This window comes from Metopolophium dirhodum, chromosome 7 (genome assembly GCF_019925205.1).
Source record: "Metopolophium dirhodum isolate CAU chromosome 7, ASM1992520v1, whole genome shotgun sequence".
Lineage (NCBI taxonomy): Eukaryota > Metazoa > Arthropoda > Insecta > Hemiptera > Aphididae > Metopolophium > Metopolophium dirhodum.
The window spans coordinates 30,258,599-30,284,223 of record NC_083566.1 but is presented as its reverse complement, the minus strand read 5'-3'; the positions used below and the strand labels follow the sequence as shown (position 1 = coordinate 30,284,223).

General features: G+C 34.8%; 2 protein-coding genes across 5 annotated transcripts in view; one reads left to right on the top strand and one right to left on the bottom strand.

Annotated features, from left to right (window-relative positions):
* LOC132948409 (LIM/homeobox protein Lhx2-like) overlaps window positions 1-18,945 on the top strand; it is a 102,115-nt gene extending 83,170 nt beyond the window's left edge. For 2 of the 4 annotated variants that reach the window (XM_061018848.1, XM_061018847.1), the window contains 4 exons: window positions 9,689-9,959; window positions 12,707-12,832; window positions 13,162-13,306; window positions 16,575-18,945. In XM_061018848.1, coding sequence (XP_060874831.1) covers window positions 9,689-9,959; window positions 12,707-12,832; window positions 13,162-13,306; window positions 16,575-17,150 — 1,118 coding nt within the window. In that variant the 3' untranslated portion in view covers window positions 17,151-18,945. The remainder of the gene's footprint in view (window positions 1-9,688; window positions 9,960-12,706; window positions 12,833-13,161; window positions 13,307-16,574) is intronic. The other 2 variants (XM_061018850.1, XM_061018849.1) reach the window with 2 other exon arrangements.
* A 4,507-nt stretch (window positions 18,946-23,452) lies between these two features.
* Window positions 23,453-25,625, bottom strand: LOC132948955 (exosome complex component RRP41). The gene is made up of 5 exons (XM_061019675.1): window positions 25,399-25,625; window positions 25,039-25,213; window positions 24,651-24,854; window positions 23,873-24,082; window positions 23,453-23,798 (listed from the first exon to the last, which is right to left on the bottom strand). Exons 2-5 carry the CDS (start codon window positions 25,198-25,200, stop codon window positions 23,625-23,627), a joined length of 750 nt encoding a protein of 249 aa, XP_060875658.1. The 5' UTR covers window positions 25,201-25,213; window positions 25,399-25,625; the 3' UTR covers window positions 23,453-23,624.

Sequence of the window (25,625 nt, the reverse complement as noted above, 5' to 3'; positions counted from 1 at the left end):
AAAAGCTGACTCCGGCTATTACGCTCGTAAGTCATAATGTTTTTGTTTCGGCCCGTGTTGTGGCGGAGTTCGATCAGTGGATGTATGTATGTATATATATATATTTGGTATACGCCCGTTACAGCACACGGTGACTCTAGGGGGCAAAGAATAGCACCTATATAACGAAAGACAGTGTCCAGAGAAACGTTAGACCCCGCGAGGAATTTAGAAACTATTGTTGTTTTTTGACAAACAGCCAACTCAACTTTGCCAAACGTTGTGTAATATCGACCAATCATTGTCAACCTATACTCACAGCATTTCATTGTCTCACAAACTCGATTGGACTGCGGAATAGGTATATAGTTCGGATATAGTTTGGATCTGACAGCTTGATTTTTTTAGCGCAACGAACTTTACCTCAATGCGACGCATTATTAAAACGAATTTATACATCGATCGCTGTCGTCAAAGAATGCACCTACCTATGTAATATTATAATTTACAATCATAATCCGTGTCATCGAACAATCGGAGAGTTAAAGCTTTTCATCAATATATTACATTAGTATTATACTATAATAATAGTATATGTATAGCTGATATGTACACAAAAACTTTATTATTAATAGGTACGCTTTAAAACATTGGCTTAATAATTCTCCTTAATAATATCAACCTGTAATAATAGTAATAAATTCAGATTAACGCTAATTAAATGTATCTAATTTTATACGCAACGTGAACAAAATAAACTTGTACCCTGTAAAATTAATAATCTTTCATTTAACTCACGCATATATACAACGGCTGCACAATTGGAAGGTATTTTCTAATGACCTTTACAGCCAAAGTGTATAATATACTATTATAAATTATACTAATTATTATACATTATATTGTTTTAAACTTATGTCTTGATTCGGTATTAAACACCTGAATTAATTAAAACTATATATCTATATAGCATTATAGCTGTATGTTATAACATATATCTGAGAAGTGTATTTAAATACTAACCATTGTTTTCCCCTCTACATAGTATAGCATACGTCCCGGAATTTTGAAGACTAAAATAATTATTATTCATATTATACATTATACACTGAAATATTAAAAATTTGAATTCAGCCAAACTGTTAAAATCGACATACATGCTGTACACAACATGGAAAAGTAGTGCCGAGTACTCGCTGTCTCGTTCCCATCCAACTGCCTATATTTCAGACCAAAACCGAAGTTCAAAACATATATTTAGATTATATGGACTATTACATAATATTATAAACGTATACCTGTGTATCGTGTATGGCATTCGTAATTAATTTAGCTGCGACTAATTTTGTAAACGCTGTAGGATATCATATTATTATTATTATTATTATTATTTAGCATTGTGTTGTGCCATGTGTTTTGAAGACGCTAATTAACTCGTCCGAGAAAATTCATTAACGGACAAAAACGGCTCAGGCCTGTTTATTGTGGAATTAATTACTTGCATATTAAGCAACGTAGTTCTCCGAGTTTGTTTGATTGTTAGTCTGTGAATGTGTGTGTGTGTGTGTATCTCTCTCTCTCTCTCTCTCTCTCTCTCTCTCTCCCCCTCTTTCACTATTCTCCTCGTCCCTTTCTCTGTCACTCGACTCCCTTTATAGAGTGCACGCGATCTCTCCCCCACTCGTCGTCTCCTTATTTTCTCATCTGCGTCAGAACCTAGTTTCGATTAATAGTTTAATTACGTGTTCCGTTTGTTCGTGGCTCCGTTGTTTTACGATGGGCAACCCACAATCGCACGCAGGTATTTATATACACGCGAGAGAAAAGGTAGCTGCAGCAGTGTATAGCGTAGGAGGGTAGACGGGGCAGACCTCGTTGATTATAATATCGCCCGAGTCCGGCGAATATTGCTTGTTTACCGGCCGAAGGAAGGATAGACCGGGGTATATAGTACCCTGTACCTACATAATATATATAGTGAAGTCAAAATGCCATTTCGTCTCGCATTCCCTTTCAAAGGCTCGTGCGCGCCCAATCGTAATTATACGTGCAAAATATGTATACACGCGCGCGCGTGCGTGGATGTGTGTATATGAGTTTAATGCAAACATTGTTAGTGCGACTATATACGGTAGTATGGGGCGAGTGGCGGGCTAAAAAAATAACGAAATACAATTATAAAGGAAAATTTTAATGATGCGGGGGACTTAGGGAGCGTTTTATGTTGTGTGTAGTGTGTACACCACCCGTACATAATGTTTACTTATCTGTACAGCAGTGGCCGTGAGCAATTAAAGTTGGCAACCAATTAGGAGATATATGTGTTTGTTTTAAAACGAGTGTATAGCGGTGGCGGCTTTGACGGCGAACCGAGGGAGAGGGGAGGAGGAGGGTCGAACGAAGGGATAGGCCACTGCAGACAACTATACTGCGAGCGTGATCGGCGGGGGGTTTATTTAAATTATACATAGCAGCGCGCCCACGACCGCCCCTGCTTTAGTCGAAAAAGAGAAATTCAGGGAATACGTCGTCGGTGGCGGTGGAGGGGCGGTGTGTGGGCAGGGGTGGGGACTCAAGTCTTTCTTAATGAGTTGCATCGTTAGCGGAACGCCCGAGCGCTTTCCGCGAGGGTTTTCGACGTTGAAACGGGAAACTGGAGGTTACTTTTCTCTGTTTAATCATTCGCCATAATTACACGGGACACCCTGTACATACGGTTTTGATGTTTTCGAGCGGCAGCAGCAGTATTTATGTGTGTGTGTGTGTGTGTGTGTGTGTGTGTGTGTGTGTGTGTGTGTGTAATAAAGGGGAGGGCCAACGTACCGCGGTGATAGGAGGACACTGGTTTAATTAAAACGGCGGTGGTGGGCACGCCGCGTGTGCGTTTCGGCGGAGCCACACGCATTTTTGCGAGTTGTCGGAATACGCCTCGCGATTAACCGCCGCCTCGCCAGCATAATATTATTATTATATTATTATCTTACCCACTGTGATTTACATAATATTTATATTGTGCTTAGTGTTATCCTGCACGCGCTCCAGATCAGTTCAGGTGTTTTAACTAATTATTGCAATAGATCGAGATTATATAACTCGACACGATCGTCTGTCAACACGCGATCGTTGTATTATAGTCCTCGTATTCTGATTTAACTGTTATTATAGCCTATAGGTACACGCTGACGCTGTTATTATGGACATTTTTTTTTCAATTACACGACGAGCAAAACGCTTAGCGAAATCTATAATCGAAGCATTTAAAGCTATAGAGTTTAGGATGTTTTCTAATCGCGTACATATAAAGGTTAAACCATATAATATCATAATCACGTGAATATATTGTGTCAAAGTTAGGAATACATTTAAAAAAATTAATAAAACCATGCGTATCGATAATTTCCAAACTATTTACATAACCGTAGTGCGTACGTACTACGTCCATGATACTAATTAGGTTAATTGGCGTTATAGTCATATAAAATGTATGTGTATATATGGTAAGGAAACCCAGGAGTTATTCGTTGAAAAGGGTGTATACGCGTGTAATGCAATTATTTCGTATTGTACCTCGGTCACGGTATATCTAATAAAATCTAAGATGGGTTGTAAAATATCGTGACTAGGTATATTTTTAAAACCGAGGAATGAATGAAATGTTTTAATTAATTAGTGTATATTAATAAAGCAGCGGCTCTTAAATCGAATTCGGGTAAGTGACGGCTGCAGCCGGTGGTAATTCGTTGGAGTGCACTTAATTTTTGAGAAACGTGTTCAAACCATGTTTCGTTTGACGAAAGCGGATTGGTTATATTCTTTTCCCGTACAGCCCACAATATCGTGTTTGAGATACCAAAGTTCGTGCTCTAAAAACTCAGAGATTTCGTCATCTAAAAAAAAAATAAAAAACTAGAGTAATAAAAATCATTATGACGCGCGGCTAATTGTAAAATTATTTTGTACCGAAAACAAAAGCTCCGATTTTAATCCCGGCCATGTTAAACGTCAAAACCCCCTCCGTGAGGTGTTGGAGTGGCGTGCGGGGGTGGGATTTGTTATAATAAAAGGCTTATAATTAACGGACTCTCCGGGGCCCTTTGCCGTCGTTTTAATATAAGCCTGGCCAGTTGACCCGAGCGTCCCGTCTTCCCCTTTCTCCGTCCGTTTAATTAAGGTGGCCCTCCAACATATATATAAATATATAGTGGGACGGTGGAAAGGGATGGCAGTTAAAGTTTTCTCGCGCCTTTTCCAATTTTCCATGTGACCCTCACCGGTCCCGTCCCCGCCCGCCTATATAATATATATATACGCATGGTATAATAATAAGCCGAGAAAGTAATTTATTTCCACCTCGCCCTCCGCCACCGCCACCACATGTACACTTCACCCCCGAGCCTACCGTCGTCGACACCCCTGCACCCCTCTTTTGTTATTCCTTTTGAGGACAACGATGGAAAAATTGCTTTTAATCCTGGTTCACCCTGCTCCGTCCGCTGTGATTACACCAAGCTTTAATAATAATAATAATAATAATAATAATAATATTATAGCGTTTATTTTTTTTTTATTCGTTGTTCAATGACTACAGATTAAAATAGTTTAATATTAACGCGGTCGGTTTCTTCCTCCGACGGACTGCCGCCACACTCACGCCATCCCGGTTAGATTACTATTATTATTATTATGTGTAAATGTAATGTGTATAATGTATAGAGGTGGTATATAGCATTATATTTATAATTCTCGAAATAAATGTCGATTATCCACTCCCGATTTCTGCGACGGAAGATTTTTCACCGTGGCGTGGTGCCGCCCAACGCGCATATATATATAATATAGAGTACAAAGTTTTGTAGGTTGGTCTGGAAACGTCAAGAGACTCCTGACGATGTAGAGGAAGTGGCTGCGGCTGCGGAGTTAAGTCTATTTTCCAGTTGTCCGGCAGTAATAGCGAATACGTGTAACCTGTCTATTGGGCAGGGAAAAAAGATGGATTTATTCTCGACCGGCCCAAAACCTAAATGGAATCCGAATGTAAAACCTTTTTAGCATTGCTATTATAATTTAGTTGGGAGCTTTTATTTTTTGTTTTGTTTTGTTTTTACTTCTGATGTAAATATATATACATATAATATATATTATATGTATACCTATTGTATATATGTATATTCTGGCTATCCTGTCTATTGGGACTTGTCCGTCTTCGTTTACGCAGGAAAAACAAATATAAAACACTCTCCATTATCCTACTGAACCAAAAAAAAAATAGTGGTAAATAAAATATAAATAACAGAGTTGAAACCTTTTTCCGGTGAATTTTTTTTTCACGTCCAAAACTTTTCGATTAGCATAAAAAACGCATTAAAATTATTGGAATCGTCACAGTGTGAACAGAAAAAAAAAACTCATACAGTCGATTATTTGATTTGTGCATTAACGGATTAAAATCAGAATATTATATTAATACATTTTTTATTATTATTATCGCAGTCTTGTAAAGAGAACTGCGGGTCATATAATATGCAGCAATTATAATGCTTTTATACAATGGTCCATTAGTACTTATCCAGTAGTAGTTTTTATAAATATGAAATAAATGTATTATATATTTTGAAAATTTGAATCAACAACAGCAATCACCAAAGTTGTTTTCCTCGTCGTCCTAAAAATATCATAGAAAAGTATATATTTTTATGTAATATGTATAATGCATCTTGCCGTCTTGTATATTTGTAAATAGATATTTTAAACTTTTCTGACGCTTTCTAATTTTTATGACCGTTTAAAAAATGTATTTATATTTCGTAAAATCTCGTTACGTTTAAAATATCTGTGCATGGAAAATTATTTTGTTGTATTTGCATAATTTAAATGTTTATTAAAACGTATGTATATTATATGGTTTATTTAAATCCGGTGTGCTTAATTAAAACTTTTAAGCTTATTCGAGTATAAAAAATAAATGTGATATTATTTTCCCTCTTCGCGTCGTTCTCGTTAATATAACGGATTGATTAAATTGTTTTTGTTTTATACACATAAATTAAAAGTGTCTTAAAATTAAGTTTATTCCGTTACCTAAACATTAATTATTTATCTTTCAATATACCTTTGAAGTGTAAAGGTATTGTATACGCGTAACGCGAGTATAAGGTTTATTTGGTTAGTTATATTCTGTTACTTTAATCGAACTTTGCAGTTCAAAGTATTACTAACAAATAGGTATTGTGCAGTACATTTATAAAATAATTATTTGACACGATTAGGGTATGATGAAAATTAAATCATTTCCGTCGTAATTTCATAATAATTACCGTCGGAGATGAAAAAATTTGACGACCGCATAGTTTTTTAACGTACCAGAATCAGAAAAACACAAATAACCACGTTAAATATATATGTATAAGGAAGGATAGAAAGGGACAAGTAACAAAAAAATGATATACGACGTGTTCGTAAAATGTTTGTTTAATTTTAAAACTTTACCATATCACAGATGCCACATCAAAACGTCGGAGAGAGGTGTCTCGACGCGCCCGGTGATGGTGAAATGAAAAAAGTTCTAAGCGCGTTTTATTATTGTATACGTTCTCTTTTTGTACAAAATTAATTTTAATTTTAACAATTTCCGAGCGAAAAAAAATCATTAAAACCGCTTTAGTCTCTTCCCCTCCACATCTACACGTCCCCTGTTACTCTTTATACCTCGCATGTTCACCGGCTGCTGGTGGTGGCGGTGATGGTAGGGGTGGCGGCGGCGGTGGTTGCAGCGAGAAGTGGGTGTGCAGGGGCTTCATTTTATTTTTCTGTTAACCTTTCTTTTTAACCGTACTAATTAAATCGGCGGTAGCAGTGACGGTGGGAGAGAAAAAAAGAGAAATAATTAAAGTATATAATTTCCTTCTCTCCGCGAGCTCTTTTGGATTATTAAAAAAAAAAAAACCGACAAAGAATAATACGGTTTAGAAAATGTTTTTCCACGTTTTACCCCTTCAAATCCCAACCCCGAGAGATAAGTGAGGGGTGAAAAAAAGAAATAAAGAAAGGTAATTAGTTAAAAACTAAGATTAATTACGTCCACGTCGTGACATTCGTTTGCTGCTTGCGGGAGCGACGCGACTACGGAATCCATTTCGTACCCGGATTGTCCGGCTCCTAAGGGCAGTATAAAACCCCTCGGAAGCTTAATGGAAAGCCACTATTTCGGGCAGGACAGAAATCCTTTTTCTTTTTAACATAATTATATTCTTTTTTTATTTATTTATTTTAAACGAAGAAAGGGGAGAAAAAATCGCTCGAGACTTATTTTGAAAGAGATATCTCGATCAAAGCGCAATAAAAAGCGATTGCATTAACTATATATACAGGCATACAGCCATACAGGTATATACGCGTTCCTTGGCCAGCTGCAGGATTTTATTATTGGCAGAATTCGCCGCGGTAAGTGGATTATTATGTTGCCGACATCAAAATGCCACACGCTCATAATACGAAAAGACCTTGTAATATTTTAGAATAAATAAATAAAATAATTTATTTTTTTACGTTTTAAAATGCTTTTAGAGACGTCTTATCGATTGATCAAAGTTTTTTCGTTTTATTTAATTCAATTTTTTTACCGATTCAGCTTACACTCTTTGCTTTTCTGCGAGAGAGACCCACTCACTTAAGTGGTCGTACATTCTTCTCGCCGTTTGGATGCATTTTGTATGCTTTTTTATTATGCTTTATGACAATCGTCGAATAACCTAATACACGGATGAAACGCGTCACATTATTCAAAAGCGCATGGCATTTTTTTCTTTTATTGTTATTGTATTATTCAAGTGTATTATAAATCATTTTCTTATACTTAACTGTATACCGGATACATAATATTATACTCAAACATGAACGTATAGATATAATAATATTATTTTTATAAGTTATCAAACATTTATTTAACCAAAAATAATTATTTGTCGTGTTTTTTTTTACTTGTTACGTACTTAAGTGCTATTACTCCATGTACTTGTAATGATAATCGTATTGCAAATTATATAGTCATTACACGTAATGTATTATTACTATACGTCTATAATATTATTGTGTGGATAACGTTTATGTTAATATGTTATACGCGTTGATGTTAAAAATGTGTAATGAATATTGTCGATATGTAATACAATAACTTTTGTTAGTATTATAATAATGTATAATAAGTATATTGTATATATATACGCTACTCGAATCGACGTCGATTATACTTGAATAATATTACCACGTTGATCGGATCTAAAATTACCCCGCACACATAAAACGACTGCGGTTGTAAGTAAATGCACTAATAATTTACCGGTAATTTGAATTTTTTTTCTGTAATCGATGAAACCGTCCCGTACATTATATAGTTATATATATATATATATATATGTATAGTCGGCGAGTATTGGGGGGGGGGAGAAAATGTAGGGAAAAGTCCATTGTAAAACAGCTTTAAGTATTGTCGTGTCTCGCAGGATGTAGTAGTAGTGAAGAAAGCGGAACTTTCATTAAGTCGATTTTGGGATTAAATTGATGGACGGTCGAATGGGTGGAGGGAAGTGGCGAGTAAAATTCATTAAAGTCTGGAGGATGATGTTCGTCGGGCGCGGGAATCGTATGGTATATATATATCTATACAAATTAAATGAAATTTAAATGAAATAAGTTTAGAGCATCGTTTATGAGAAGTTTAAAATTAAGTTTGAAAAGACGGATGATGCATAATGTAATGGCGTGCAGCGTGTAAGAGAAGGTGGCGGCGGGTGAGCCGCTGTTTTACAAGCGCAGTTCATGGTATTAATTTTTATTAAAAAATAAAAATTAGCCGGCACGTAATTAAAGAGCCCAGACGAAACCTCTACATTGTGTACTTTAATTTGCAATATTTTGTTCGGCAAATTTCAAACAATGTTACTATACGCTACTTTGATATTACAGCCGCGTATGTAGTACATATACCGTCGTTTTTTCCTCTTCATTAGTTACAACAACATCACTGCAAAAAAATTTTTAAATTGTAATTGTTTATTTTTTCCTTTTTTTTTTTGTTTTGCTTTGCCATTGTCCATTATACAATTTATTATGCTTTGTAATTTACGGTTATTAAATTATATTAATAAAAAATAAAAATTATTGACAAATATTATTATTTAACTATAAAAACTTCACGCAACACTTTAATCGAATTAACATATTTTCGAAAACATAAACTACACGTGGCGATTAAATCCATTAATGTATATAATAAATTCTTAGGCCCGTACATTATAATATTATTGAGTGAGTAAATTGAATAAGTTTAATTAGTAAAAACCATCATCAACAACAGTAATGCGATGTACACTTTCTACTACATACATAATTAGTTTTTACAAGGTTCGCCAAACAGACTTAGTCTACCCCAATAATTCTCCTGATAATTATCTTTCAATAGTTTATTAATTAAAACAACTATACCCCTCTTAAAATTATTTTACTATCTACGCAAGTACAATTCGACGTATTTTTTGGTATTCCGCGAGTTGATTTGATTCTATATATAAACGTATTTATTAACTTTATATAATATTATGATGTACCTATAATGATATTCACGTGGTTGGTATTATTGTTTGTGTTTAATAACTCTTACGCCGTATTTTTTAAAGTATTGTTTTAATACTAAATTTCTCGTTGTCCTTTATAGAACATCAACAAACAAACGGCGGCGTGGTGACCAACGGCGGTACAGTGACCGCGACCACGTTAACTGGTCTGAACGGCAGCACGGCGATGATAGCCAGGGAGTGCGCCAACTGCGGCAAACGCATAACCGAACGGTTCCTGCTCAAGGCTTTGGACCTGTTCTGGCACGAGGACTGTCTCAAATGCGGCTGCTGCGACTGTCGGCTGGGTGAAGTCGGATCCACGTTGTACACCAAAGCCAACCTGATACTCTGCAAAAGGGACTACCTCAGGTAAAGAAACGCAGTGATTTATTGATCGGATCGGTTGTGAAATTTAAATAGACGTGTGACTCTTGCTGGCGTACAGCTATATATAATAATACTGTATGGTCGTCCGAATTCTGGCGTTATAAAATTGAAAGAAATCGCACGCGTTCGATCTCAATGCGTGATCCCCACTGCAGGTTTTCCAACTCAAAATTGTTTTCTTATTTCTGATAATATTTCCTTTCGGTGTTTGGTCGCTGTGCGCAAAACGTTGCTTCGAGTTAATTGTTGTGAATTACTTTCATGGCTGATTAATCGGGTATTTCCGTAAACGACTGTAAATAAAAAAAAAGTAATTTCTTGTCCCTGTCCACGATGTATACATTATTATACAAACGGACATAGGTATATTATTATATACTTACTATATATGTATATATACTATAAAAGCTTTACGGTGCAACGTAGTCGTATTGTTGTGTCGTTGTTCTGCTATATATATACGTGCGGCGGGGAGGGTAAATGGTGAAATAGGAGGACGAGGAGACGGTGACGCTGGTGAAGGGAAAGGGTTTAATTAGCGCGAATGCCGAATTATCAGCAATGGAAATAAAATAAAAATAAGTCTAGAGGATCGCGTCGAATGGGCGCCGAGTGCGTGGGTGGAGAGACACCTATTCCGGATTCAATTAAATCCGTTTATGAAAGTGATCGCAGAGAGTGGATTTTACGATGGTGGGGGAGAGGGGGGATTTTCTCTCTCACACACTCGCTCACTCACTGTCTCTCTCTCCATAGCCCGTCGGCGGCTGTTGAATTTAATTAAAACCGTATGTCGGCCAAAACGCCGCTGCTTGGCCCGGCACAAAAGTCAACTCTCTGCCGCTGACGGAAAACACAATCTGCACGTATATATAAGCACACTGCACATATTATCCAGCCAAGTTAATATATATATATATATATTATATATATACATATATATTTAGAAATGGAGCAGGCCGACTGTTTTACTATTATTATATACATACATATACTACCACCCCTTTAACTGTACCCACACACACAGATGCCAGACACGCACCCCTCGGCGTGTGGACGAGACTTCGTCATTTGGCAAACTTCTCTCTAATGAATGGACACGGACAATGTGTCGTCGTCGTCGTCGCGTTTGGACGACCGAATTAATTTGACGAACGAATATCACGTGACCGTCCCTCACGACAAAAATGTAATAATAAGACCTTTCGGCCAGAGATTGATTCATTTTTCCACCATTCATAATATTATAGTATGATATTCATCGTATAATTTTTATTTATCGTTTGATAATCAAATGTTAATACGATGAAATATTATCATTTTTATCAACATATATAACAGTCAACAGGAAACGCGAACAATCGTTGAAATTATCTATATTTTTATTTATTTATGCGCCCGTATACATGCATATAATTACAAATTAGAATTTTCTATTGTCGAACGTACATAATAATGAGCAAATACGTGTAATATGTATTGTTCTAGTTTTTTGTTTTAATATTGAAATTTCTGTTTTTTTTTTTTTTGTTTGGAAATAAATAATGCGATCGTAAAAATTTGGTTATTGATTACTTTTTACATTTTCTTCGTTTCCGATATCACTTACGCTGTGTATTATAACTTATAGTAGGTATAGCTTTAGAAGCTGTTGAATGGTTTTCCTATTCTCGAACCTGTTCGGAAATAGGCTTTTTTTTGAAATTTGTTAATATGTGTTATAACTTATAACGCCGATACGACCGGACACATTTTGCTCGGTGTGAATAGAAATCGGTAAAAATTCTAAACCTAATTTCCGGACGTTTCGACTCGGTTGAACATTTTTGTTTTAAAGTAGTACACTATAGTTGTTGTGTACCCATACAACAACTACAGTGACGACGACGACGACGCAATAACACAATACTGGTATTATAATATCGGTATACACATATTATACATGTTATAATAATATGAACATTATACATTTGTACATATTATATTATCTTATTATCTGCGTATAGAGATTATAACGAGATAATACTCGCCGGAGGCGTCGACGCACGCGGTCGGTCCCAGTCGTGTGTATCAAAAACGCATCTCGTTTCGGCGTCCTGCAGTATAATGTATTATAACGCGAACATCTGTTGTGCAAAGTGTATCCCATACGGCTATACACCTATACAATAATATATACGTATAGTATAGATGTATAATACGTATTATATTGTAGTATATACTATATATTATATATTATACTGTTATTATGATATTCTGCGCCGAGCCAGAAAGAAGGTGTACCTGTACAGTGTACACACACACACACACACGACACACATTACGCTCGCGTCTAATAATTAAACGTCAAAAATCCATTAAATCGGTTTATCAGTGTTATAACTTGTAATGTACCAGGTACCTCTACGCATAATATAATAGAGTATGGACGCCGAGAAAAACGAACGGTTTATATTATAATACAGCCGATATTATATAATTATTATTAGGTACCCAGCTATATTATTCGAACAGATTTTTATCCTAAATTTATATATCCCGTTTTCTCGCACTCACCCCCGGACCAGCCACACCGGGGTTTTGAGTAACGGACACGCACACGCGCTCGCGTAGGTATAAAGAGTACAAGAGTGTGTGCGTTTTATTTTACACGGACAAAACCCACCGCCGTCGCACTTAATCGACGACACGATATTATAATATTCATGTAAGGCTAATGTAATTTTCAGGTTATTCGGAGCGACCGGCAATTGCGCGGCGTGCAACAAGGTAATACCGGCGTTCGAGATGGTGATGAGGGCCAAAAACAACGTCTACCACTTAGAGTGTTTCGCGTGTCAACAGTGTAATCATAGGTAAAAAAAAACAAAAAAAACGTAACAATAATAAATTATAAACATACATATATATAGGTAGGTACGCGTTGTGTATAATGTATAATATACTATAATATACAATATTATTATCGCGTATACTATACACGATTTAAAATATAAGCTATATTATGTATACATGTGTCGTACGATGCGGCGTTATTATGATATACATTATGACACTCGCGGTCGTATCGCGTCTGCCCGCTCGTATACCGGGCGTGTCGAGACGATACGAAACGTTTTGCACATTAGTTACACTTAATAATATATATTGTATTGAAAACGTTCGCGTGGTCGTGTGTCTGCAGGTTTTGCGTGGGCGATCGTTTCTACCTGTGCGAGAACAAGATCCTGTGCGAATACGACTACGAGGAACGGCTGGTGTTCGCCAACATGGCCACGTACAACTCGTCCAGTCTGGCGCACATAAGAAGGCAAGTCAGTAGATTACAGGTAGGACATCCGATGGGGCAGCCCTATACTCGCACCACACCGTAACACAACACACACACACACACACACACAACCCAGCACTTAAAACGCTGACTTGCTTACCAAAGGCCAAATATATACGACTACCTATACGAGTAAATCCAGTGCTGTGTTTGGGGGGGGGGGGGGAGAGGGGGGTGGTTCACAAGAGTCCACTTCGTGCTTTTTATGCTACTTTCCGATGGTTTGTAAAAATAATTCATATCTTCAAATAATATTTATCTTATTTTATTTTTTTAATAATTAGTGGATATTTAACTAAAATATTAGTCATTTCAGATTTTAGGCACAATAGCGCTATAAACAAATATGTTATCGTTGCCTTCTTGATCGTTTTGTTGCAAGTATAATATAATACACCATACAATTTTTCCATCGGTATGCCAAATTTGTTAACACAGCATTGCATTATATTATATAGGTTCTATAATATTATGTTTATACTATTATGGTCTATGTACCTACCTGGCCTATAATTCTTTCTATGCATTTAGCAATCACGGGATCTCCGCAAAAACCACTCTATGCCGTCCCAGTCAAAATTATAAATTTTATATTTTGTACGCGAAAAAGTATCGTCGTACGCTAGATCGTTCAAATCCGTTAATTTTAAACTTTGCTTTTACACACACACATACACCCACTGACTCGTAAGATAATTTGTCTGTATACATAACAGTTTGATTTGTGATGTGGTGTCACTATACAGATTAGGTGTCACTGTGTCAGAGCTAGGTAAATAGGAAGTAGGTAATAGTTACCTTTATTTACTTATTAAGTTCGACAACGTGTTTTTGTGTGAAGTCGACTAGAGAGCACGTCCCAGTAGAGAAATTTCGTTCCGCAACAGTTTTCACCAACGAACCACGATTATATTATATACGGCATCATCTATATTCTACACTCTACAAGATTCTTCACCAAACATGCTCATTGCTCACCCCCATTTTTTCCTACCTATCGAATTTCTCCGAATTCTGATTTTTTGAAATTTTAAGGTATACCTCAATTTTAAATATTTTCAAATACGATATTTTTTTAATACCATTCAATGGGTGTCATATGGTGATACAAATTTATTTTTTCCAACCAGAACCAAATTTTTTACTGTCAGCTGTGACGCAAGTGTTTTTTTTTTTTAATGTTTAAATATCTAAATCAAAATTTCTGGAAAATAGTTTCTAAGTTATTAAAACGTATAACAATAAGGATAAAAGTCTTTAAAAAATATTTTAGAAAAAATAGGTTTAGGTTTATTATTTAATCTCTATAATTTTTACAAATTATTAAGTGGCAATAGATTAATATTAACTACTATAATTATTTTGAAATAATCATAGCCCCATATTACATACCTATATATATTATTACCGTGGACCTACCACCTACATTAAATTACCCTTATTTAGTGCACAAAGTGAAATAGCTCAAAACTTATTACTCGTTAAAACTTCTAATTATAGATGCACTACATTTTCAAAAGTCATCTGTGCTTAACAATCTCCAAGAAAAAAGGTTGATTCTAATTTATAAAAAGTTGGTAACGCAGGGCACTTCTTAAAAATCGAATTATTTAATATTTGAACATAAATTATTATGGTACTTTAATTTACTTAAATTTTCAAAAATCAAAATTTGAATAAATTCATTACTAAAGAAAAAAATAGAGCTGAGCATGCTTGGTGAATCACTCTGTATAAACTTGTATCATTGACATGCGTTATAATTTATGTATACCCGTACATTGCCTGTATCGGTGGAAATATAAATGATAATCGTACGCCTCCGTCATAATAAAAGTATAAAACTACACGATGTATTTAGACGACGACTGTGTTTCAATTTAAAATTTTATGATCCTACATTAATAATTGCGATAGCTAGAGTACTCACAAAACTGACAGGCACATTTATGCGTGTGCAATATAAATGGAACTTTCTGACTCTGGATATATCATAAAAAATGCATCGTATAACATATAAAACAACAACTTTTTTACCATTATTGTGTGTATGGCGTACGTATATGTACCCGAATGTGCACATTACTTATCAACATAAAAACGTTTAAATGCAAAGGTTTTTAAAGTATTCCGTAGGGCGAATAAATTCAAAAACTGCATGCATATCATAGAAGAGCTATAAGAAATTGTATACTCTTAGCTTTCCTATATTAAGTTCTCGATGGTGTATTAAATATGAAAAATGATTATTTTTTTATAATAATTAAAAATTCTGCTTAATTGCTAAAAGCCACTTAAAATAAAAAAAATGAAATGACGGCATAAAAAATATTCAGTACCTAGGTAATCATATAAATTCCAACTTTAAATTTCAGTTATTAAAAAATTAATAATTAAAATATTCCCACTAACTAGCTATATAGGTACTCGTGAATCGATTCATTATAATATAGATTAATACGTAAATGTATTGGTATAATGAGGATTGATTATTTTTTACTGATACTAGGATTGGTTTTATGTATATAAATAATAATACTATTGATAAAATGCGTGTATTGTTCAAAATTAAAATTCTTTAACCAGTATTTCCTGTAATGTCATTGACTCATGATAAACATTTTTCAAATTTATAATATATTTTTATAAAAAAAATATAAACATGTAAAATTCCGTTTGGGGAAGCATATTATATTATTATTATTGCGTAGGTAATAATAATGTCGTTTCGATCGACTCTATTGTTTGTTACTGAACTGTATTAAAATATAGTGGCCTCTAGAGAAACCATTCAATTTCAGTTCAGAAGACGTCGTCAAAAAGTTTACTTATAAGTATTAGCTAACGCCTGAGTTATAATACATATACGTGAGTTTCGGATATATTTTATACCATCGCAAATTCACATAAGACTTTCTGACATAGTGACATACTCATAATTTACACACACACACACACCTAATCAAGAAAAAATCATTAATAATATTCTTTAAAAAAAAAAAAAAAAACTGAACAGTAAAAAAGGGAATTTCACGGCATTTTGCTCGCGTACGTAGTATAATACACGTTGGGCGAGGTTTCCTGTCGATCAATAGACAATTTTTCGTAAGATACATCTTGATTTTCCGATCAAGAGGTATAATCGTCGTTTTCCAGTCAACCGATTGATATAACTATATGTCTAAATACGTCTATTATACTGCATAATACTAAATACGATCACTGATACGTCCTTTCAACTCCGATTTTCTGTTTTGTCGTTTAAGCAGCCAGCGGCAAACGAACACGCCCACGCAGCAGCAGCAACAGCAGGAGACGTTGTAGGATCGACCGACGAGGTGGACCGGTGCAGAGCCACCTCGGTCGAGCAACAGCAACAGCAGCAGCAACGGCGACCACTACCACCGTACGACACCGCCGCCATCGGTTACAGCGGCGCAACAGCATCACCAGCATCGGGTCAGCAGCAACAACATCTACAACAACAACAACAACAACAACAACAACAACAGCAGCAGCAGCAGCAGCAGCATCAACAACATCATGTGCAGCAACACCAACACATGCAACAGCACCACCAGTTCCTGTCCACAGCAGCCGGTGCTACGGTGCTCTCTGCACATCAATCGACGGTCGTCGTGGGAGGTGGTGGAGGAGGCGGAGGAGGCGGAGGCGGAGGTGGAGGTGGACGAGTCGACGACGGGTCGAGCGGCTACGGCAGTCCGGACTCCGAGACCGGCATCGAACCGTCCACGGCCGCAGCCGCCGCCGCCGCAGCCGCCGCTAACATCGGTGGTGCGATCATCGCGTCTTCGGCCACCGCGGCACCGCCGGTACAATAATGCCACCGTTGTGCCACCGATTCCGACTGCGGTGTACACCTACGGACCTCGGTAACCGCGGTGCTGCTCCCTCCCCACCACCACCACCGTTGAAAGCGTAATTTTTGTTCCGACAACATGTACACGACGTCTCGTGTTGCGCCAAACGCTTGCAGAGACACAGACATGCGTCATGCGCGAAAAAATAGTCCGTCTGCCATTTATCGTGTGTCACTCCGTCTTTTCGCGCCCGACGACGACCGAATTCTGTTGCAAACGTTTTGTCGTCATCGCGTTACGCCCCCCGCTACGATGATAACATTGAAATAACTATAATTGTTGGTACCTAATATTTTATACCCACTACATGTAATATTACATGATCATGATTGTCGATGATTCGTACGCCGTATCGTTCTAGTCTTAAACGATGCCAAATTTACCCACACACACACACACACATATATATGTATATATGTGTGTATATACTATACACCTATTGAGTATATTATATTATTATGGATGTTGATTTTTTTTTTTTTTGTCATTTAATTTTGTTTATTTGTTTTGTTATTATTATTATTATTATTATTATTATTAATTATATTATATAGGTATACTTAATGAGAAAAAAAACAATTGATGTAGTTACAAAGAATCTGCTGCACACGTGAAAACAATAGGAGTTTGGTACGAAAATATATTATAAAAGTTCGATGTCACCATAACAATATAATAATAATAATATAATTATTTTATATTAGACACATCGCGGGCACAACGCGTCCGACTGGCATAATATACAACGCCGTTAATTTCCGTGTGTAATCCGTTAAATCCTGTAAAAACTTTTTGAAAACAAATTCGAGTCGTTCTAGAATAACCTCGTCGTGGTTGATTTTTCCAACTAAAATATCGTTCACGCTTTTTCGGTTGCCCATATTATATTATATATGTACACCTACCTACGAATACTTTCCCTCGAATACATAATATTTAACAAATCACGCGTTTCGTACCCAACACGATGGGTACATTCGATTATTTAGGTCTTATGGTATTGACCGTCATTAAACGTTCAGTATTATAATATCTTAAAAATACGAAACAAAATAATAACCGTGTACATTTTCAAATGCTCAAATTTTAACAATACGCTCACGGGCAGAGACGTTTTTATTATTTTACATTGTTATCAAATGTTTTATTCATAATACGCATAATACGAGTATTCGAGCTGTGTTTGAGGGATTATTGTTAATGTAAATTATTATTACTTATTTATTATAAACGGATAAATATCGTGACCCGTTAATATATATATATATATATTTTTTTTTTTTTTGAAATAATTAAATAAGCGTTTATACCATTTCCTATTGGGATCTCCCCTATCCCTGCCCTCTACGAATCGTGTACAGTACCGACCTAGGTAGTATATATATATTATATTAATAATTATGATTACTATTTTGTGTATAAACGTTTTATCGGACTAGTATGTTTTAGTTGTTTTTTTTTTTTTTTTTTAATTTTTGATGTATTAAGTTATTACACCTAATTTTTAATTGGTACTTGTTGTTTAGTATACAAAACATTACGGTTTCCTGACGAGAAAAAAATTAAATTTCACTACTAAAAAGCGTCCGTTTACTAAATACTGTAAAGAACAAAAGATACAATGAGATGATGATATCGTTATACTCAATCGATTATCTTTTGCTGCAGTCTACAGCTTTTCAATATTTTAAATGTAACATATCCGTTCAGATGTTGTATACGATTGTTGGGATAAAATAAAATCTGATCTCAGAAATATTTGTTTTTATTTGCACACATAAATGCAATACGTGTACCACCTCTACGATAAGTATATTTCAAGAATCAAGCAATACGTGGTGTACTGGTGTATACCTACGATAAGTATGTTTCGCGAACTAAGATATGTTTCATACTCTTAATTCGCGGTATATTTACGAACTGTTTGCCGATCATGTAGTATCGACAACATAACGCGCTGTCGTTGACTAAATAAAAAATTTTAATTCATCAAAATGTAATATAATATCAGTGTTATTGTTTCAGTCTTATAGTCGCGTAGAAGTGAATATCATAATTTTGTGAACAAATCAAATCCACACGGTAATTTTTTTTTGTCAAGTAAACAAAATAGCTCGAATTTAAAAAAAAAAACACGTTTTCGCTTCGACCCTGAATCAAACCGAAAAAATTCATAATTGTTCCATATTATTATGATACACGATAATGAGAATTTTGTTGGTTATCATAATAATTATTTGCGAACAGCAACTTACTATCTTGCAACACCAACATCCGGAACAATATTTTTCGATTAAAATTATTTGTCAAATCATTACAAAAATGCGATTGTCGTAAATATTTAAACGTACCATATTAAAATTGCAGCAGTTTCGCGATAACCAGTTGGTTTATAATTTCTCGAACCTAAAATAAACCTAAACTAATATTACTGACCATAGCAGCGTGGCCAGTGACAAATTTATATGCTACGAAAGTTTCTCATCTCTCCGATCAATAGGCACCAACAGACGTAATAAAAATACTTCTTGGAAATCCCAAAAGGTAAGTCTTCAAATTACAAATTAGAACGCAATATTAAATGTATAGTTTTGATTCAGAAATCGTCTATATATTTATTGTACCTCACTACCAACTAGGAAACAAAACCCAAAATAGGCGGCTAAAACCTCGACTGCCTCAAGACATACATCAGAAGATGAAGAATAAACTAATACTATTAATATTATTACTATTATTATCACATATAACATAAACTCAAACTTATTGCCATGAACTAATATATTATATCATTACTATCATCAATTTAAATGTAAAGACTAAAAAATTGTACCTACAATTTGGGTTCATAAATATTTAATAATCGATACATTCAATTTTTTACTCGCCATACAGACTAATTCAGTTTTGTCTAAATTACATTTTTATGGTTTTGTACGGAGTGGCCGAGCGGACTAATAAGGCGTCGGTTGACGCGCAGCCGACCCGGGTTCGATACCTCGGTCGCGGACGGCATTTTTCTTCGGGCAAGTCACGGTGTCCGGAGAACAAGTGCCGCCATCCCCCGCCCGGGCATGACAGATACTACCTACGGGTGCCCAAATTAAAAATTCTGCCAAAACAAACACGCGTGTAAACAAATCTACAGTACCCTCCCCTGCAGTACCACAGGCTAACGACCTAGAAGTCGAAGCCTTAGCCCTAATAATAAAAAAAAAAAAAGTAATAACTAATAACATTGATTATAATCAATGGTAATAAGTTATTACCATTGATTATAATTTATTAATTATTAGTAATAACTAATAAGTACCCGCATAATATATTGAAAAATATGTCCTTAAATTGCAAACCCAATGCGCCGTATAAAATGTATAATAATTATATGCTTTGCGGACTACGGTTGAAGTATGATTTCCCGATTTCCGGGAAACCTGCAAGTTTCAAGGAACGGCTGTCGCATCAAAATTCATCTTATCTCGTACCCGGATTTCTCAGATTTATTTATTTAAACAAAATTAAAGTACCTATTTCAAAAATAGCATAATATCTCTGTTGTTTGGGTTCTATAATATCATAATATTATGTACGCGTGACGGAGCGGCCCAGCGGACTAATAAGGCGTCGGTTGAGACGCGCACCGGCGCTGGTTCGATACCTCGGCCGCGGGCGGCATTTTTCTTCGGGCAAGTCACGGTGTCCGGAGAACAAGTGCCGCCATCCCGCATGGCAGATACCCATACGGGCGCCCACTTGAAAATCTGCCAAAAACAACACGCACGTGTTTACACCTTACAGTACCCTCCCTCCCACACGGTTTAAAAACCACCCAATGGTCTAAGTTGCCGCGGGTTAACTAAAAATAAAATATTATGATGTACTTGTGTGTCGTAATAGGTATAAAATATAAATATGTTCAATAAAGTGTAAGCCAGCGGTTCTCGATCCCAAAGTGTGTGCTTCGCGGTGTCTTTACAGCAGGGGTGCCGCGCTGCCGTAGAGTTTTATGCGGTCTAAAAATAAATTTGATACGCGGCGATGGCGGCGATGGAAACAATTACGATTTTGTAAAAGAAATGTATAAATATTATGCATATTGTACGCATGCATGTTCATATCGCCCATTTTTTTCTGGTTTTATTTATTTTTTTCTATTTCTTATAATTGTTCATGCTATGACTTGGGAAGGGTAGGTGCCCTTGGAAAACCTCGGTTCAAAAAGTGCGCGGTGAATCAAAAAAGTTTAGAAACTGCCGGTGAAAACATACTAATATTTTTATTTTTATTTCTTCGACCTTAGTTCAACTAAGTTAGACGGGAATTTTCATTGGGGAGGGGTGTCATACTATAGGGTATGGGTATTCATTATTTCCGAGATAAATCGCTGAGTAGTGCACTATCCACATCATACGGTATATAACAAAAAATGGGCAAGTGTGTAGGTACCGATCTACTGTACAGGAGGTGTGTCCAGAAAAGTAACGGATGTGTTAGATTTGAATTCAATGATATAATATCATTGTGTACGAAAAACGATTCTGAGCGAAGACAGTCCGCCAGCTAATAACATCCGTGCTTCATGAATAATATTTTTAAATTACAAAAATAATAACTAAAATCGTTATTCTTTGTTTGAATATCTAATTTCTTCCAAATTTGAACTTAAAATATCTACAAATAAAAAAATTGTGTTTATATATTTTTTTAGAAAATTTTTTTTTTAAATTTAATTCATATGCCTAAAAAAAGTTCAGAGTCGAAATATTTCGAAAATTGTATGGTAAATTCAAAATGCTTGTATAAACATTCGGCGAAACTTTAATGTGTCTACGGTTATTATTTTTATAGTTGAGCCAATTAACAAAAACGATTTTTTTCTGAACCTGTTTTTGCGTAAAATATCTGATTTTACTTAATTTTTTTTTTAGTTTTTGAAAACTACTGTTTTATTTTATTTTTTACCTCATAAAGTATAACTAGATATAAAATTCTTACCAGAAAAGATGCTGACGAAGCATTTGTATTTTTTACTACTCCAAAAGGGATGACTGATCTAACTCGTGATCTAACTTATGATAGAAACAAATATAAAAAATTAAATAAAAAAACATTGTAAAATCAATACATTCATCTCTCCGCTTAGAATCTAAAAATAAAAAGCGAGTAAGTGGATGTTGCTCTGCTATACAGTAGATTACAATTGGTTCACTGAATTACTGTAATGGATGGTATTAAATTTGAATTCATTGATATTATAATATCATTGTATACGAAAAACAAATCGAGCGGAGCGGTTTGCAGTCAGTCTAGGATATTTTATATTATATTTACATATTGTTATTACTTATTAGTCATTAATTAGTATTAAAACGATAGACAGCAAGTTGAGTTAATATATTATTACACAATTACAAAAAATAACCAAAATCGTTATTTTTGGTCAATATGTAATTTCTTCCAAATTTGAATATAAGATAACTATAAAAATACTGTTTTTATATTTTTTAGATTTTTGGTAACAGAATAACCTACGTAATTGAAACCTTGTTCCAAATTTTCAATCTTAAGCAATAAAAGTTAACATTTTATACATTTTTAAATTTCAAATTTGAGTCCGCCAAAATTCAAACTTTAAATGCTTATAAGAAAAAATTGTGCCTATGTATATTTAATATTTTTTTAACTGTTATTATAACAGTATATCAGGAGCCTTGAATTAAATTATCACGGTTTTTGACCCAACAAAAAATTGACATTAATAATAAAAACTAAAAAAAATGAAAATTGAGAATGTCTGTAAAGTGTAAACGCTCAAAGTGAGTCAAAATATTTTCAAAATGTTTTCAAGTATAGGAATTTGTAAAATAAACAAATGGTGTAAATTTTAAGTGTCTATGGTTATTTATTAATAAATTACACAATTTACGATTTTGAAAAAAAAATTAATTTTGCGTAAAAATTCCAGTTTTTATTAATTGTTTTTTTGTTTTTTTCAGCACTTTTGAAAACTTTTGTGAATTTTTAATTTTGACCCCTTCAATGCACCAACTAGATTCACTTTCTCATCAAACAAGATACTGAAGTTGATAATTGAAGCATTATTTCGACTACTTCTCGTGTACACGAATAAAAAAATTAAAAATTAAAAAAAACCCATTATTGTAAAATCAATACATTCATCCCTCCACTTAGAATCTAAAAAAAGGTCATTAAGGGTTCTATCTTATTTTCAAATATTATAAAAGTTTAGCCAACAAAAAAAATGCCTAACACGTTTTGCATAGAAATATTTAATTTTTTGAAAAAAAAATAATTATTGTCATAAACAATTAATAATGTATTATACACATAGTTTACATGCAATATAAATTATACAAAAATATATAACAATACGTCAAGTATTTAAATGCTATTTTTACGTCAAGAATTTTTAAGTTAAATATTGTATTCCTCAGTTCCCCAATTTAAAGCACCACCTATCTCTTCATAATGTTTCTTTATGATTTTATTCAAATTCTCGTATATGTAGCGACATCCTCGAACAGCTTCTGTTAATACAGGTTCTAAATGATTGATGTGAATTCTTTGTGACGTTTCTAACATAGCAATCTGGAGTTTAAATTCATAAAACATGTTCAATAACAAACCAATAATATTATTGCTAATAAAACAAACGTGTATACCTTTCCAGAAATTGGCAATATTGCTACAGTCAGACTGGGTCCACCCATTGTCTCTTCGAGATGACTAATGTCCACTAGTGGTGTTTCTCCATTAGCTAGACTTGATGTACACGAGATCACAAATTCTTCCATGGCAATTCCAGCATCTATCAGAGCTAATGTAGCTGCATTAACGCATACACTATAATTTCCACCATCTGATTGTAAAACCTAAAATGAATAAAATATCTATGATGTACATGACAATTCTCAAACACAATTCATAGGATATTAGTATTTAGTATGCATTAGAATTAATAATTTAACACTTGTAACGCAACCTTCAGGCCAACTCAAATTTAATATACAATTATTATAAAGGGTAAATAAATTCTACATAAACAATTTTTGCTTTTCAATAATTAAATTATTAATTAACAAAGTAAAGACACATGAAAGTTATAAAAATAAATCTAAAAATGTAATTAATGTAATAAGGTAGGTACTAACATTGTTACTATTTTAATTATAAATGATCTTTCACTATTATGTAAGTATATGGAATAAATAGCGAAATATGTAAAATAAAAATTTGTACTTAATATCAATGAGCATCTATAATAGTAACATGTCTATATCACTTATTAATGTATACTAATTCTTACATACAAATTCAGCCCTAATGGTTTTTTTAATAAATCATTATTATAGTTTTAGTATTTGTTGGTGGCATAGTGCAAACATTAACCTAACTTAATTTATACTTAGATATTAATCTGAACAAGTTCTTAACAATTACCTGTACGAAAATATCAATCTGAGATTTAGGATAAAGATCGGTTTTGATTGCAGTAGCCATAGCTTGTTTGAGATGCAACGTAAGCTCAGCTGATTTGTTGTCTCTCGGTCGACGCTTTCGTTCGCTCCTACTGAACGTGGCCATACTATACTGACAGTTGATCACCGCACTGTCATTGGGTGCTTTAGCCCGATTGGTTCGAATCTAAACATAAATTGCTAGGTCATCTTCAATAAAAATCCTTATCAAAACAATGAATGTCAGTATTTCAAATTCAAAACATTTGGATTTTGGGCATGTCTGTATCGACTACAAACGTTATTCGAACGCTAAATAGCTCGTGCAGAACTATAAACAAACATATTTGTTACCAATCAAACCCTCGTACCTCGTGTGGTCCGTAAATGGCCGCGACAACTTTTGTGTTACCCTGTTCCAGATACGCGCTGCCGTCCGGCTGATTGAATACACCCATCTTGCACCGTATCCTGCGCAACTCACCGGACCTCCGACCGTCGGTCCTCAATCCTTGTCTGCTCAACAAATCCATTGCCGAATGACGACTAACGAAAGACAATATTAATATATTATTATGGTTTATTAAAAAAGTTTTGATTTCTATAGATAACGGAAAGGCAAGGCATGAGACCACGATTTAAGATAGTACTTAAATATACTTCTATACTATCTTATATCGTGCGTGAAACCTCCGAATTTAAAATAAAGACTAAAATATTGTCCAACTTACGTGCCAACAGCCACTAATACACTAATGCCTCAAATCTCAATTCCGGTGGCGGGAATTATGCATGTGGAGCCGGGACTCGGGAGGCAGAAGCCCATAGATAATAAAGTTATTCTTTATTATCTATTCAAAAGCCACAATATTTTCATAGATAAGAATGTATAGGACCACGGTATATAAGAACGTGGATAGGACACGTTCAATATATACCACGGTCTTAGATATATACG